The sequence below is a fragment of the Ursus maritimus genome, unplaced genomic scaffold (assembly GCF_017311325.1).
Source record: "Ursus maritimus isolate PB19 unplaced genomic scaffold, ASM1731132v1 scaffold_18, whole genome shotgun sequence".
NCBI classification, from domain to species: Eukaryota; Metazoa; Chordata; class Mammalia; order Carnivora; family Ursidae; genus Ursus; species Ursus maritimus.
Window position 1 is genome coordinate 35,678,478 of NW_024424230.1, and position 17,994 is coordinate 35,696,471.

The 17,994-nt window shown below is 34.4% G+C and overlaps 1 protein-coding gene across 3 annotated transcripts in view; it reads left to right on the forward strand.

Moving 5' to 3' along the window:
- The window catches only part of RPRD1A (regulation of nuclear pre-mRNA domain containing 1A), a 72,769-nt gene that overhangs the window by 32,348 nt on the left and 22,427 nt on the right, over positions 1–17,994 (forward strand). For 2 of the 3 annotated variants that reach the window (XM_008691282.2, XM_008691290.2), the window contains exons 3-6: positions 1,263–1,369; positions 1,449–1,546; positions 4,502–4,628; positions 4,735–4,910. In XM_008691282.2, coding sequence (XP_008689504.1) covers positions 1,263–1,369; positions 1,449–1,546; positions 4,502–4,628; positions 4,735–4,910 — 508 coding nt within the window. Of the gene's footprint in view, positions 1–1,262; positions 1,370–1,448; positions 1,547–4,501; positions 4,629–4,734; positions 4,911–6,160; positions 6,296–17,994 lie in introns of those variants that run through there. The other variant, XM_008691299.2, reaches the window with a different exon arrangement.

Below are 17,994 nucleotides of genomic sequence, written 5' to 3' on the forward strand. Positions count from 1 at the left end.
AGGATAAAGTTCTGTCCTAGTGGAGCTTGCATTTCAGTGGATGACAAAGGTAATAACTAGATGTACAGGTGAACATATATTATGCTAGTAGGTAAGTATTGTGAAGAAATAAGGAAAGAAGTAGAGAGTATGAGAGCTTTATATCATGAGATAAAGAAGGACTATTTTGGGGAGGTGGCATTTGAACAGAGACTGAAGGAAAAGATGAATGAGCCACTTGAGCATCTAAGAGAGGATTCTAGGTAGAGGGGAATACTTGGCAGAAACAGTGAGACAACTATGTGCTGGACATGTTTGAGGATCAGCAAGGAGATTTGTATGGGAAAGGTATTTGGGGAATGTGGACTGAGAAGTAGCCAGGAAATAGAACATGTCCACCTTGTGGTCCAGGATGAGGATTTTGGTTTTATTCTTGGTATGATTGATAGCTCTTATGTGATTGAAGAGCCCTGTGATTTGATTGACATTACGTAGAGCATAGAGTGAGGAGTAAGAGCCTAAGAGACCACTGAGACTTAAGAAATCCAGGCAAGAGGTATAGCAGTCTATAATGGTAGTGATGAGGGCAGAAGGAGGTGGTTGGGAGTAGTCTGTTTGCCACTTCCCTGATGTTCCAGTCGTTGGATCTCAAATATTACTTCCTCAGATACTTTTTAAAATCTGTCTTGAAGTCAGCCAGGCCTCTGCATTATGCTTGTCTTTAATACCTTGTTCTTTTTTGTGGCCCTTATAAGTAACAGCTGCTATAAAGCTCCATTTGTATCTCAAAAGAGTGTCAAAGGTAGTGCCTTGGTCAATAAGTATTTGTTAAATAAATTCAAAAATCACCTGTTTGAAATCTTCTTAGTTTCATATTCAGCCCCCATTCAGTTAGGGGCACCTTCTTTGTAAACCCCTAGTAGTCAGTGTGAGCACTCTTAACATTTTTTTGTAATTTTTTGTTTAATAATGTGTCTAGGGGCACCTGGCTGGCTCATTTGGTAGAGCGTGTGACTCTTGATCTCGGGGTTGTAAATCTGAACCCCAGTTTGGGTATAGAGATTACTTAAGAAATAAAATCTTAAAAAAATATATGTCTATAAGCTTTTAAAGGAAGCAGGGAGTAGGTCTGTCTTGATCCACTCCGAACCTCTGGTCACATAGTGATGCTCAGTAAACATTTGAACAGCTTTTTTCAGGGAATGAATGTCTGATTGTATTGAAAATCACCATTACCTTTTCAGTAGCTCTATTAATTGTTATTATTTGTATTTTTTCTTCAGTGAAACTGATGAAAGTTGTAAGAAGCACCTTGGAAGGGTATTATCTATTTGGGAAGAAAGGTCTGTTTATGAGAATGATGTGTTAGAACAACTTAAGCAAGCTCTGTGTAAGTGTGTAATCTTTTATCATGATCTCTTCGTTAAAATGTTTGCTTTCATTAAAACTTCAGTGTTCTTTCAATTCAGATGGTGATAAGAAGCCTAGGAAGCGAACTTATGAACAGATAAAGGTGGATGAAAATGAAAACTGTTCCTCTCTGGGATCTCCAAGTGAACCACCACAGGTAGAAGTTTTTCTCTGTTAAGGGAGTTATGTTACTGTTACTTCATGTGGCCACCAAGCTTTATTAATTTTGGTGTTTTATTTCTATAAATTGATTTTCATTATAATTCTGAGAACAAGAAAGAAGCTATGTGAATATTTCTTATTTTCTGATTAACAGATTGCTTATGTTTAATGTAGTATGTTGTATATTATATATTAGGCAACTATATTTTGCATAGAAAGAGGATATCTGATTGCTAAATATGATTAGGTCTGGTGAGATATCCTCCATTTAAATAGTTTCCTTTTAAATAAATAAAACATTATATGATAAGACTATTTTGTTATATGATTTAAGTACACTGAAAATGCCATTCCTAGAGATAAACACTGCCCTTTAGAGTATTTTTTCTTTTAAACATGTAAAAGTGAGTATTATAGTAACAAGCATGTATTCATACAGTTCTATGTAACTATAGAGTTCCATGGTAAAATAAGTTGGATTAGAGTCATTATCTTAATACCCCATGTCCTCCCAGGTTGGTACAGTATAGCATTCTTTAGCCATCAGATGATTCCAGAAAAACATTTTTAACTTATAATTATGTGGGCATTGAGTGTTAAAGCTTCCTCCTTCTATGTTTCAAACATATAGGAGGGACAGATAAAATTTAAAAGGAGAAAATGAAGACATAGCCATACTCATAAAACAAGGTAAATATCTTCGTGGGCTAGAAATGGTACAGAAGCACAACTCAATATGTGAGCCAGAGCCTGGTTCTTGCTAAGCTTTGGTCCGGAAGCAGACATGGCTTTCCAGAAATACTAGGGTAATAAGAACTCGAAGTGCTCCGTGGGAGTTGGAGGACTGGACCTGAATTCATTGCATGAAACCAGAGGCTGGGTGAAGCTCTTTCCCCAATGAAAGGAGTTTGAAAGAAAGACAAAACCAATCACTGCCTAAATCTATGGGTGTGTTGTATCAGTGTTAATACTGGGGAGGCAGAAAGAATCTCAGCTAGGTGCTCAGCTAGTACCTGAACCAAACTACCCGTTCACTCCTTGGCAGGAGGTGCTGAAGCCCACATGATCACCAGGGACAAAAGCTTGAGGAAAAAATAATAACATTTCAAACAACCAAACGCTAAGGTTTATATTTCTTTCTGTTTGGTAATAATTAAGACAAAGCATTTTCTGCTGAGAGCCTATTATGATTCCATGAACAGTATTTTACCCAAGTTCTAGATATAGGGTCTGATCCTCTTGTGTTCTCCCTGATGAAAAGAGTAACCTCCGTTGTACTTCTTAGGAGTATTTGTCTGACTCTAATCTAGTACTTAAATAAAATGCTGTTGCTTTTCATTTTATAATGAGCATTTTCAGATTAGTTGTACTACTTAATTCTCAGTGGTTCGGCTTTGTAGCTATCATTTTATTTATGTCATTCTTTATAAGAATGGCTAAAATTCCTCTTTGTAGGATCCAGTTGAACTCATTTCATTTTCTTCTGTTAGAAAGTTGTAGGCTAGTGTTGTTTTCAGACAACTTTGTTTTTTTATCTGATCCTTGACCCAGTACTGGAAACTTAGAATTAATTCATGTGGGAATGTGAAGGCGAGATGAGAGGGGTTTGTAGTTAAAGCATGCATATCAAGACCATAAAGCCAGATTACTTCTTAGAACTTCAGAAAATTTTAGAACTTTCTAAGACTGATTAAAAAATGACAATATAAAAGTTAATTGGAGCACCATGAGAAACAAGTTTCCTGATAATCATCATTGCTCTTAAGCTCACTTTCATTTGTAGGGGGTTATATCTTACATCAAAATTATTTTTTTAATATTAGAATATTAAACACATAGTAATGAATGAAAAGCATATGCGGGATAGTATATTTCTTATTAGAGTCCATTCATTCTTACCATGTTTGATGCTAGACTTTGTACTAGACCCCACTGACAGCATTTTTTGGTAAGGGAATAGCTTAAGGAAAAATCAGTAATGATCTGTCATTGTCATCTTAATGTATACACAGAATTGGTTATATCCTATATTTTTCAAGTGTATTTATAATTTCCTACTGTTCCAGGAACTAGTCTTAGGGATTAAAAAAAGAAAAAAAGAAGGAGGTGGGATGGAAATGGAGACCAGTAAAAAGAAAATGTATTCATTTTTCTCTGGAATAAATTTATAGACATTATGAATTGTGAGGTTACCAGCAAAGGCTTGCCGTTCCCTCCTAATTATATCTGATATGAAAACAGTGCAAGTAAAATATTCTAATGATAAAATAATTTTTATATTGGCTAAGTGTTTATATAAGTATTAGTCATAAGATTTATGGAATTTTGTGATATTTTAATGATCTTATTAACAAACTGTAGAATAGTTGAAGATAACCATATTTAAGCATATTCCCAAACTGTGTTGCTCTTGTGCTTTAATTACATCATGCAGAAGTAGAATCGGTGAGACTCTTCTTTGTTGTAGTAGAACATGATTTGTATCCCCTTACCCCAGATATCCAATTTAGTATTAAAAAATTCTGCTCATGTATAATGATAATATAATGAATATGTTGGATGTAAAACTTGTATTGTCTAGGTTGAAGTTATAGCCTGCTTTCCCTTTTGCCACTGTATGTATTTGGCATGTAAGTGAAGCTTGTCACTTTCAGAGTCTGATAATTATTTTTACACTATCTGTCTCTACCACTGGAGTATGACTTCCTCAAGGCTGAGAGCCATGTCTTATTTTAGTTTTCAATTTATATATTTCTAATACTTGACGTAGTGTAGTTTCTTTTTCTTAATATTTCTTAAAAGAAATGGACTGCCTTCAAAAGTAGTTTATATTTAAAACTTTGAACAGATATATAGCCCATAAAGAGTAAGGATTATGAAATAAATTTTAAGTCTTTTGTATTTGTTTAAGCTTCATTTATTATGGTTCTAAAGTTGTATAACTTTTTAGACTCTAGATCTTGTTAGAGCATTACAAGATCTAGAGAATGCAGCTTCAGGTGATGCAGCAGTTCATCAGAGGATAGCATCTTTGCCTGTTGAAGTCCAAGAAGTATCCCTACTAGATAAGATAACAGGTAAGAAAAAATGTGATCTGGAGCTTCTTTGGAAGTCAGGGTGAGGGAATGGCATATGGCATTGTTTTTGTTGTATAATAATGTTGTTGTTCTGTGCTTTTCTTAGATAAAGAATCTGGAGAAAGGCTTTCTAAAATGGTAGAGGATGCTTGTATGTTGCTGGCAGATTACAATGGCAGATTGGCGGCTGAAATAGATGATAGGAAGCAACTCACTCGAATGTTAGCAGATTTTCTTCGTTGTCAAAAGGAAGCCCTTGCAGAGAAAGAGCATAAATTGGAAGTGCGTAACCTTTTCCTTCTTTAGTGCTTATTTGTTTAATTTATTTCTTGGTAGGCATTTCAAAATACTCTTGTTCCCTCACATTTTGCATTTTTTTGCCAATGGCCCAGGTAAGCTACTCCTTGCAGAAATGGGTATCTTTCTACTTGAAACAAATCAGCAGCCTAAGTAAACTTAGAAATTTGGTATTGTGAAAATTGGTTGCTTTATAAAAGTATTCATGTGGAATTCCAATAATAGTAATTCATCTGAAGAGTTTAAACTCTTATTTTCAAGAACGTAACTAATGGGAAAATAGCAGTGTAAAGTCTGGTGTCAGCTACAGTAAATTATGGTTGGATTTATTGAATTCCTGTTCTGAGTACATGTATGTACTTCTAGGTATATAATCAAAAAATAAAGAGTTTTTTGGCATATAATTAATTGTGGGTATGCTAGTCCCCCTCTCCCTGTCCCTGAAAAGTTCATCAATTCTGTTCAAGAAGTTAGTCTTCAAGTTACTCTTTTGTTCATCCCTGATTCTGATGTTTAACATATTCCCACCTCACTCCTGGCTCATACACACCCTTTGGTAAAAGAGAGTCCTCTCTACTTTAAGTTAAGTAGTGATCGATACGATTGATGGGTCTGGAGGTACAGGGCTGAAAAAGAGAAACATTTTCCTCTTTCTTTTGAGCAGAGTAGCTGTTGTCAGGGGTGGATGGACCAGAATCTTTTTTGACTAGTTCTTGTTTAAATTGTTTATTGCTCTAGCAATTTCTTATTCTATGTGTATATGTGGGAGAATTTCTAACTTGTCTGGATCCCTTTATTTAAACGGTTCAATGTAAATTTGTAGGTACGTTATGATACTGCCTCTACTAAGTGTCTAGTTCTTGTTTTAGCAGTCTCTGCCAAAGAGGATCGTCATTTCTACCTGTGAGACCAGCTCTTTGATCAAGAGCTCTTCCACCTCAAATTCTCAGCTTTTAATTTAGCATTCCCCCTTTTCAATTTGGAGCATAGTTATTGGCACCATGCTCTACCTTTAGAAAGGTTTCCCAATTGTACATAGAAAGGAAAAGGTAAAAAATTTTAAGAAGATACATGTGATATTTAAATTGGCTAGTTTTTGATCTTGTAATGCAACTTCAATCTTAAACATATTGTACTTGTTTTATTGTTAGCAGAATTAAGGGTAAGTAATGTGAAATTTTTGTCCTTAGTCTTTTGGTATGGTTTCTTTAACTTCTATTGAGCTTCTGTTGCAGGTATTGGACATGGGCGTATCTTCTAACGATGTCATCATCATTAGCATATTCTTCCTGCTAAAAATAAATATCAAACTCCAAAGCCTCTATTGTCTCATGTTTTTGAAAATTGAAGACTGAAACTGTCATTCTACTGTATGATACTTTTTCACTTAAGTTCGTTATTTATCACTGGTTACAAAAATAGAATTTATGTTTGAAATGTAAGGAAGTGTAGAAATAGATCAAATGCCACCCTCCAGTTCCCTCTTTTCCCGGTTCCTTTCAGCTAGATTGCAAAATTGGTAGTTTTAGGTGATGAGGCTGATGATAATAGCAGTAACATTTACCATGTGTCAGGTACTATTGTAAGCACTTTACATCTGTCAACTCATTTAATCCTATATAGCAGGAAGAATGATCCCCATTTTACAGGTAAAGAAAACCGAGGCACAGGGAAGTTAAATAACTTGTCCAAGGTCACGAAGAGGTAGTGAGTTGTTAAGAACCGAGGAACTCTGCCTCCAAAGGGCACGTTTGCTTCCAGGTTTTATTTAAAGAAATGTAAAATCACAGCAAAAGCTAAAAACTCCATCTCTCCAACTCTTTCTGCTTCCTCCCTCCTCAGAGGTAATCACTGTCTTAAAGTGTCTAGGAACTTTTTTGTTTTTCAGCATGACCGGATATTATCGTACTAAGAGAGACCACCTAAATTATGCTGAACATGTTTTTACAAGTAATAAAAATGTAGATTTCCAATAAATTAGGAAGTCATTCCACAGAACTCTTTGTAAGTTATCATTTATAACTAGGTGATTTCTTTGTCAGAGATTATGGAAATGATTTGAGATATTTAGACATTTTTTGTATCAAGTAGGTGGCATCACTTTGAAGTTGAGACTGAGAGGTCAGGATTTATACTTACCATATATATAAGCTGTGATACCATCAGATAGTTTTCAGTTATCTGCATCTTTGAACATCAACTGTCATTGACCAGGTATTCATGAGTAGTTGTTTTTTGTTTTTCTTTAAATCAAACACAAATTTAAAGTATTCATTCAGGGATTGTCTGTTTCATATTTTTTAAGGAGGTTGCTATTTAAAGCATTTGTAATGAATGAAAACATGAAGTGTTTTTTAAAACTTTGGAAATTATGAATCATTTTTGGAACTTGTGACTAACTTTAGTTATTAAGCAGATAACTGTTAAAATAGACTATTAATCTAATTTATATTTACAAAATGCATGTCACAGATTGCTGTAGAAATCATATTTCACCATTCAGGAGTTGAAATTATTGAATAAACTCTTGTTCACCTAGTTTATTATTTTGGAAGGCATTCATGGATAGGGGACTTAAAGTGGCATTTTGATTTTGATACTGTTTGGGGAGGGGAAAGTACGGAGATCAGCAGTTCTTTCACATTTAAGATAATGTCTTTGATGCTCAATACAGCTGATATAAGGAAATTTGCTTTTATAAAATCCCTATTTACGTCATAGTACCTGGATGTGTTTTAAATTGCTAGAATTCCATAGAAAATTGGAAATCACAATTTGATGGCTCTTAAGTCAAATTATAGTTCCAAGTTCTAGAAGTCATATGGAAAAACTGTCAGAGAGGACTGTGTTATCTTTTGCAGTCTAACATCAGTATATTCAGATTTAACTCATTTTTGAAATTGAGGACGTAGTATTCATTGTGTGGGTGTTATTTGTTGAGTTTATTTAAGTCTGTCCCTCTTCTCGTGGTGTCAGATTTCAGCTACTGGGTTGTTTTTATTAGTTTTGTGCATTGTAAGTAGTGCTGCAGAGAGCATCCTGGTGATGCAGGCATCCGAGTATATGTGCAGGATTGATTCTCAGAAGCAGAATAGAATATCTGGGTCTAAGAGAATGTATGTTTATGTGTTGATGGGATACTCAAGTCCACCAAAAGGTTCTGCCTTTTTATTTAATTTTTTAAGATTTTGCTGCATTTATTTATTTATTTATTTATGAGTATAGTTGATGCACAGTGTTGTATTCATTTCAGGTATAAATGTTCTGCCTTCTTAAACTCCATGCAGTATGAGTGCATCTTTTCCTGTACAACCTTGTCCACACTGAATATCCGTGATTTTTAAAAAACTTTTGCATATCTGATAGTTTAAAAATTATTTTTTTGTTCACTCAGATTGGTCGTCTTTTAAAAATATTTATTCACTATTTTTGTTGCAAATTCCATATATCTTTTGACTACTTTTCTATTTGGTTCTAAGTTTACGTATTAATGTTTGTCTTTTCTTTTATAGATTCTGGGCTTTCTGGATATAGTTAAGATGGTCTTCTCAATTCATAACTTTAAAAATAGTGTGCTGTTTTCTGGGGTTTTTTCCCCTAGTAATTTTATCCATTAGGATTTTTTAATTTATGGTGTGACATAGGGATCTAATTGAAAGTGATAGTAAATGTCCCTTGTCATGTATTAAATAATGATTAATGACTTAATAACTCAGTTTATCTTTTATTATGTTGTGGAATGCCATTTCTGTTATACTTAATTCCTATATGTGTATACATGGGAACGTAGTCCCTTTTTTATTCTAATGGCCCATTTGACTCACCTTCCTTTAATTATGCAGTAGATTTTTGTTCGTATTATTTTTGGTATTGTTCGTGGCTACAATTTTAACTAAAAATGATTGTCGTGTATATGAATTTTTACTTTCCACTTATTTTATACATATTTGCTTTCATACTTAATATTTCAAATGACATTTTCCTAAGTAGATACTTCTTACTTTACTTGGCCTTCTCCCTGTTTCTGAACACATCGTTTACTTTTGCTGTCCATCCCCTCTATCTGCTAGACAGTATTTTCCAGGATTTTCAATAGTGTTTATTTTCATAAAACTTTGTTTTCCAGAAACTTCAATTTTCCTTTTTTAATGCTTAAGAGAAATTTTGTTTTGCCTGAGACATTTAATGATTAGAAATTCCTAATGTCTGTTCTCTCACTATAAGAAATGAGAATGTCTTAAATAGACAGCACTCAAAGTGCAAATTTAAAAATCTTGCTGAAGGTGTTACCTACATATAGCTTTTTGATGGTTATTTATCAAATTTCACATTTTATTAAGGGTATAGTGGTAAGGATATGGAGAACTGCTTATGGAATCTTTCATCTTATGGAATCTTTCATCTTATGGAATCTATTACATTTTAATCTTTTTTTCATTCAAATCATTGATTTAAATTTAAAAGTAATTTGATAAGATGGAGCTATATGGATTTTTTTTTAAAAGCAGACATTACTAATTTCTTAATGGTTTCTTATTTTTTGAGATCTAAATATCATTAAGTAAAATTTTTATGGTTAATTTTTCAAGAATCATAATCTTAATATTTTTTATTAATTTTGCAGTTAATCTATTTTTATCATAGTTTTCCTATGATAAGCTCCCTGAGCAAAAGACTTAGCCCTGTGTTTCGGCTTCATGTATTTTGCATACTATCCTTTTCGTGTAATATATGTACAACTTAGGCCACTGTTTTCCTTTTTCATGAATGACTGTATCATAATTTAACAGCTCTGTGTTCTTTGACTAAGTGTTTCAGCTGCTTTGATATTGTTATAAACAGTATTGCAGTGAACATCTCTTTTAATATACTCTTGACTCATGTATGTCTTCTTTTGTGATAAATTCCTAAGATGAAATTGCTGATTCATGTTAAGGACTTGATACATGTTATCAATCTAATTTTCACTAAGATTGTACTACATCATTGTCCTCGATAATTCCCAAATATTATCTATAGGTCTTCTGGGCCATTCATTTTTTCTAAAAAAAAACAAAAAACGCATCACATTTGCTGGGTAGATAACATAGGGCATCTGTTTTCAGAACAGGGCCGGCCTTTTGTCTGTGAGTTGGGTGTTCAGATGCAGATCTTTGGCTTGGTTTCTCACTCCTGTCTGTGGCTCTATGGGATAAGAGTTTTAACAGACTGATGTGGAGATTCTCAGTTGATCTTATTGTCAGCCTTAAGACTCACTATTACATTTCAAGGAGCTTGGTGTACCTCAAAGTCCTGACCCTCTCCAAAGTTCCTCAGGATGAATTATATCACTTTCGGTCATTATTCCTTGTTCCAGTTTTTTCCGTCTTCTTAAAGTGTCTTGGCAGCTGTGTACGATCATTCCCTCTTCTCCATTCCTTTGGGTTTCCACCTTAATAAATTGTTTTTACTGTTTTAGTGGCTTTTTGAGAGGGAGTAGAGATAAATATGAGTTCAGTTTATTATAAAAATGGAAGGCCATTGTGTCTTGTAAAATAGAACTATATAGTATATGTGTTTCGTGACTTCTGCCAGACTACCCTTGTCTAAGTGGTTGTCATTCATTGCCTAGATTGTTAACAACTCATCTTCCTGTTCTTTCTCTTAATGCCCTTTGCAACTGCAGCGTGGTTTACTTTTAAGAAATCAGGGCTCATCATACCCTTGTTTAAAACTCTCCAATGTTTCCCATTACACTTTTAGAGCTTATTTAAACCTCCACGATATCACTAGTCATGAGTGTCCATTTAACATCATCTTGAACCATCTCAACAGCATCCGTTTTTACTACTGTTAAAGCAGGTGAAGCGTTTTGAAGGGTTTTGCCTTGCTAATCACTTAACAGAATAGCTGGAATGCTGTCTCCATCAGATCTTTACTTGGCTGGGCCTTTTTTCATTTAGATTTATGTTCTTGTGTCACCTCTTCAGCTTCCTTCACTGCCCTTTCATTCGGTTCCACCTACCCCCTCTCCTGCCCTCTTCCCACCTACAATATTAAACTGCTGTGGTTTTTTGTTTGTTTGTTTTGTTTGTTTTTGGCTTTTTATTTATTTTTCCTTCATAGTATGTATCACTCTTTGAAAATTTAAAACTTGTATATGTACTTAGTTATCATCTGTACCTGCCATTAGAATGTGAGCTCCGCGAGAGGAAGAACTCTGTTTAGTTTTTTATGTTTATTGCCATATGCTAAGCGCTTGGAGTAGTATTTTCTCCCGGTGATCTTGTTGAGTGAGTAAATGATTCAAGTGATGAATGAGTGAATACCAGTACAAATGTAATTTGCAAGAAGAATATAAATATATTTTAAATTGGTGATTTATTTTGTAATTAAATCAGAAAAAGAATAGTCCTGGGGCGCCTGGGTAGCGCAGTCGTTAAAGCGTCTGCCTTCGGCTCAGGGCGTGATCCCGGCGTACCGGGATCGAGTCCCACATCGGGCTCCTCCTGGGAGCCTGCTACTTCCTCTCCCACTCCCCCTGCTGTGTTCCCTCTCTCGCTGGCTGTCTCTCTGTCACATAAATAAATAAAATCTTTAAAAAAAAAAAAAAAGAAAAAGAATAGTCCTTTAATAAAAATGATTAAAGAGATTTGAGGTTTTTGAAGAAAATTATATCAAGCATAGTAGATGAACTAATTTTTAAGTCATTAGTATTAATATAGTCCAGTACTTTAAAAGGTGGGCAGTGTGTTCAAGAACTGCAGCTTCTAGAACTGCAGCTGAGCATTTGAAACAAAGGAGTAAGTGGCCATTTAAAAATTGTAAAATTATTTTACCAATTTGCCCTGTTTTTCCTTCAGTGGAATAACATGTTAACAATGTTAGAAAACATGAATAACAAATGATTGGTACTCCGCAGGGAAGAAGGTCTGAATTTGTGAGTCACAGTGCTTGCTACCTGGTAGAAGAACTGGAGCCACAAATGAAATCAGTCTTTAAGCCAGTGTTCTTTCTTTTTACATAAAAATAAAGTAATTTAAGCTGTAATTGCTTTCTGCTTGCTCACCCATTCAAAGAATATAGCTGATAATAGTAATACCCTTCAAGAGGGGTGTTGTGATTAGTGAATTTATGCTTACAAAGCAGTTAGCACTCACCCTGAAGCAAAGTAAGTGCTTAATAACTGACAACTTCTATTGTTACTGTAGCAGCTGAGAATTACTAGGAGTGAGGTGAGATTGAAAGGAAGTTGGAACCAAATTGTGGAGAGCACTGAAGGTCAGGTTGACCTGATGGTTGTTAACAGTCCAAAGGTTGAAGAGGAATGGTAGCATTGGCAGTGTTTGCAAGCCTAGTTAAAGTTACGGAGTAGATTACAATGGGGAGAATTTGCAATAAGGAGACCAGATAGGATTTAATTAGAAAATTTTATATTATGGATAATGAAGGTCTGAGCCATAATTGATGATAGATAGCAGTGAGAAAATAAAGGAACGGGCAGGTATGGGAAACAATTGAATCACAAGAATTTACTAATTGGGTCTGAGGGAGAGAGGTAGAAGGAATCCATGATAAATGAAATTTTGAAAACCATGGGGCAAATGATTCTGACATTGACTAAAAGAATATTAAAATAGGGAACTAGTTTGGTGGGGAGGATGATTTTGGTTTTAGATCAAATTTAAACTTTTTCGTTTTTATTTTTTGTGCAGTGAAGTCTGTTGTTTTTATTTTTTCCCAGGTTTATTGAGATAACTGACATAATGAGTGAACTATTTTAAAATTCTTTTTTCTTTCTTAAAAATCAAATAATTGACACCAAAGTTTTTCTGATTGTACAAGTAGTAAGTGTTCCTCATAGTTCAGAAACCATTTATAAGAACACACAGATACCACCTGTAATCTCATTACCCTTTAAATACCATTTACAAGATTTGGAAGATGGAATGATAATAGTGCATGCTATTTTACATATTTTCTTTTTTTACACATTTACAGTAAACATTTTCTCATTACAAATACTATCTAAAATGAAGTATTTCTTTAACCAGCTGCCTGTTTAGCAGTTTTTTCCAGTTTCTTGCTATTGAACAACATTGTTTTGAATCACCGTTAGCTAAATCTTTGCCTATCTGTGATAATTTTTTTCATAAATTCCTAGATGTATGGGGGAAAATAAAGCCGTGAAGCGAAGTGATTTTCATGCTCAGTCTGCTACAATTTAAGAAAACAAAATGATATCCTGTCTGGTGACAAAAGGAGGTGGAAGTGGAGATGCCTTAGTTGATTTTATTGGTATAAATTCATGTGACACAATCTGTGTGAAGACGGTAATAAATATCAGAACCCCTTATTTTACATAATAATTTTTTCTGCTTTTATCCTTTTACCAGGTCATTTAAGTTGCATAATGCTCTAAAAGTAGCTAGTTAGTCGGGGCAGTTCTGGGAGCCATTAAAGTGATGGCATAGTTCTTGCTTTTATATTTTAAAATATTGTAAAATACGCATTACATAAAATTGACCATCTTAAGCATTTTTAAGTGGACACTTCAGTAGTGTTAAATACATTCTCATTGCTGTGCAGCGTATCTCCAGAACTCTTTCATCTTTCAAATCAAAAGTCAATACCCATTAAACAACTCCCCAATTCCCCACTGTCCCCAACCCTGACAGCTGCCATTCTTTCTGTCTCTGAATTTGCCTGGGTACCTAATATAAATGGAATCATACACTCTTTGTCTTTTTCTTATTGGCTTACTTCACTCGGCATAATGTACTCTGGGTTTTGTTAGTGTTGTAGCAAGTGCCAGAATTTCCTTTTTAAGGCTGAATAATATTCTGTGGTATGTATATACCACAATGTTTTCCAGTGCATCTGTTGATGGACACTTGGGTTGCTTCCACTTTTTGGCTGTTGTGAATAATGCTGCTGTGAACATGAGTTCTTAGCACATATCTCTTTTGAATCCTTGCTTTCAAGTCTTTTGGATTTAGACCCAGAAGTGGGATTGCTGGATCGTACGGCAATCCTGTTTCCAGTGTTTTGAGAAACTGCTGTACCGTAGCATACCGTCCATAACAGCTGCACCATGTTATGTTCCTGCCAACAATGCACTGAATTCTAATTTCTTCACTTCTTCAACACTTGTTATTTCTGTTTTTATTGATAGTAACCATCCTAATTGATTCTTTATCATCTTGAAAAAATGTCCATGCCCTTTGTCCATTTTAATTAGGCTGTTTTGTTGTTATAAAGGGATGATAAATATAGTCTAAGGTTGATGATAACTTGTTACTAGAAAGAGTTTTGGAGATCATGTAATCCACCAGTGCTGGATTGTGTTAGATGTTATTCTAGAACATTTCCAAAGGATAGCCTCTGCTTGAATGTTTCTGATGTAAAGGGAGCACGCTGTTTGGAGAGCAGTCTTTTCCATTTTCTGGAAAATTGATAGAAACATATGTACTTAATATTTTAAAATTTTCACAAGAGTGTATTTGCTCAAATATATATGTGTGTTTGTGTGTGTATCCACACACACAGATTTATGCATTGGGGAAAATGGAAAATATCAAAAATCTAGAATGGAAGATAAAAACCAGAATCTACTATTGATATTAAAAATGCATAATTTGAAATAAGAGCCCCTTCATTTTCCCCTTTCATCTTATAGATGAATTCTGTTTATAAGTTCTTAGACCCTTTATTGATGTATAAAGAATCATTTGTCTTATTTTTTTATTGTGTCATTACCATTTTTCGTGTTTTGTCATTAAAAATTTTACTTGAATAGCTATCAGTCAACTATGTCAAAATAAAGGACAGTTATAGCAGTCATGAAGAGTGACAAAAATAGTGCACGTCCTTGCATGTCTGAGAATGGCTTTCCTTTCTACTCACCCATGAATGACTGCTTAGCTGAATATAGAATTCTTGGGTCATGTCTTTTTCTCTTTTGTCCTAGTTACTGTATTTTTCCTTTCTCTTGCACATTTAACACTTTACCTAACACATTTGTAGGATCTTGGTCTTCTGTTAACTTTGCTTGATATTTGGTGTTCCCTTTTATTGCAAAGATCTAAGTTGCCTTTTATTTTTGTTTCGATTTTTCAGATCTGCTTAAATACCTGTTATGTTGAATCTTCATGATGTTTATCTTTCCTCATTATTTTTCCTCATTTTTGTAATTTTCCTTGAGTTTTTTGTTGTTGCTGTTGTTTTTGTTGCGTTTGTCCTTATAGCATGCTTATCTGATGTTGGGGGTTGAGATCGTTTTCTCACATTTTTATGAGATTCTTTTGAAAAAGGGGATTTATTATAGCTTTCACTGGGACAGTTCACAGATTCTACAGTTCTGGGGCAAGTCGAAAGGAAGTCAGAGTCACAGGAGATGGTAGTGCCAGAGTTTTGTGAGTTTGCCAGGTCAACCCAGACCTGACCAGAACCTTGCCTCTGTTTTGCCAGCACACCAGCCACACCATCCAGTACCAGTTTGGTTATTGTGGTTCCTGAATCTTCATGTGTTGGGAGTTCCAACAGGCGCAGGTTGCCTTGTTAAAGTGGCCCACAGGAGAATCAGTATAAATGTCCATGACTACTAGAAAAGTCATGCCTCCAAGAGCTTGATACCAAGAGTGTTTGGACCTATTTAATGTAAATGTAAAATATTGTTTAGGTAGTAATTTTTATAAAGCTTTTATTGTTAGGTTGTAATTTTTATAAAGTAATTTTTATAAATTGTTTTTTTTTTGTTGGTTTATTTATTGCTGCAGTGAGTGCTTAAAGCATTTATTCTCCTCGCTTTTAGATAACTTTTCCTAATTCATGGGTTTAGGAATAACGCAAGTAAATATTTAAAAGTGTATGTCTGATGAAAGTAATGGGCTCTGAGAAAGGATCTAAGGATCAGTTCAGTAAACAAAGTATGTAATTATAGTAAGATATGTAATGTGTCTTTATATTTTTTATTTTTAAATAAAGAATATTTAAGGTCCAGTAAATAAAATTTTTACTATAGCATAAATAATTTATGACATTTATTTTTGTTGTGTATAAGCTTTACTTCTAGGCTCTGAAGTGTGCGTGTGTTTTTTTTTTATGGAGTGTACATATTTTTGAAAGTGGAGCATTGGCATTTTTTTGGTCATGTTAATTTTGGGACTACTTCAAACCTCTTTATTTTTTTTTAACATCAGGCATTTCTATGAATTGCTCATCAGGTTCTTACATACTTAATTTTTAAAGTATATGTATCTTTATTATCTTATTGAGTCAGTGTTTCAGCCCGTAGATTTTCTTGAAAACTCGACTTTTGTCATTTCTTATTTTGGCTCTCTTGGCTTGCTTTCTTTTGCAGACTTCTTAAGGATATATTCTGAGTTATAGATAAAATGTCTTTATGTGTTGAAGAGATAAGGCCAGAACACAGGTCTGTGGTTAGAAATTTTTCTTAGTTGACTTTGGTCTTAGACCAGTGGACACTTTGAGAAGCAGTTTAGCTTTGTGATGAAAAGTGGGAACTCTGGAACTGGATTATCTGAGTTTAAATTCTGGCTTCGCCACTTACTAGCTCATTGATATTAGGCAAAACATTTGACCTCTTTGTACATCAGTTTTCTTGTCTATAAAATAGAAATAATAATTATACCTGCTTTATATGGTTATTATGGGAGTTACATGAATTGGGTGCTTAAAACTGCCCAGCATATAGTAACTACCTCAGAAGTTCCAGCCCCACATAAGAAAACTTGGAGGTTTTCTAGCTAGTTTATGTCTGTCTTAGACCTATAGACCTTTCAAAAAAGGAAGTTCTTATATTGCTAGTTATATTCTTGGCATCTTAAGGATTGTGCCTGGATTCCTAAGTTCTTTTAAGCAATATGTTTAGTCATTTTTTGAGATACTGACTTAACCTGTATTAGGTTTACTTGTCTGTTGTCTATGGAATCTACCTTCTTAAAATTAGGTACAGTATTTGTGCACACGTTCACCCTTTTAGTTCTTCAGGATTTCTTGAAAGTAATGGTCTCAGAAATCAAGTTGATCTGAAGTGTTTTCTACATTTCACCCCAGTGTTCTGGAATGTAATTGATTATGTTGAGAGACTTGGATTCAAATAAAGTGTTACATTATTTCCTTGATGATTTAGATTTTTATTCTATTCTGTAGAAAACACAAAAGCAGGATAGTTGCTTAAACATTCTACCCTTGACTTCTATTTTAAGATGTTAGAATAAATGTATAAAACTTAGTACTGTCTGTCTTTATCATATAACTAAAAAAGAGGTATATGTAGATACCTTATATATTGTTACATATCTATTACATAAATACAAAATAAAGAGATATAATGAAAAGAGGGTCAGAGGAGAGAAATAAGGTGGAAAGCCAGATGAAGTAGAGGGGTTGAGATGAAATGTATAGAGATACAGAGCTGCATGCTTGTTCAATATGTGGCCACTAGCCACCTGTGCTATTTAAGTTAATTAAAATTAAATAAAACGTAAAATTTAAATCCTCAGCACCAGCTGTATTTCAAATGCTCATTAACCACATGTGACTTTTGACCACTTTGTGGGATAGTGTGGGGTACACAGCATTTTCTTTGTCACAGAAAGTTCTGTCCATAATGATTGGTCAAAGTTGCTTAAAAGACAGATATTGATACACAGACAATGAAGAAATTATATTTACTATATATAATATATGACATAGCTCTGCTCTGATAAAAAGGAAATGATGGGTGCCTCCCAGTGGCAGTATTCTTAGAAGGTAAAATACTGACAGGAATTGAAGAGAGGAACTGCATCTTAGCATTTACTCTACTAAAAAGTGGGAGCATTTATACAAATACTCTACGCCCCACATGGAACACCTAGAAGCAGGAGGTTGGAAGTAAGGGTACTCCAGAGTGGAAACAATCAGGAGGGTTAACTCCAATGCATCTCCTTCCTTGACCAGATTGCAGTGGTGAGGAATCTGTGTCTGCATGGGAGCTTCGAGCAGAGGAAAAGAGCAGTGTCCCGTTCTGGCTGGTGAGGCCTAGGAGTGATGGGGATCATATATATTCAAAAAAACTAATCAC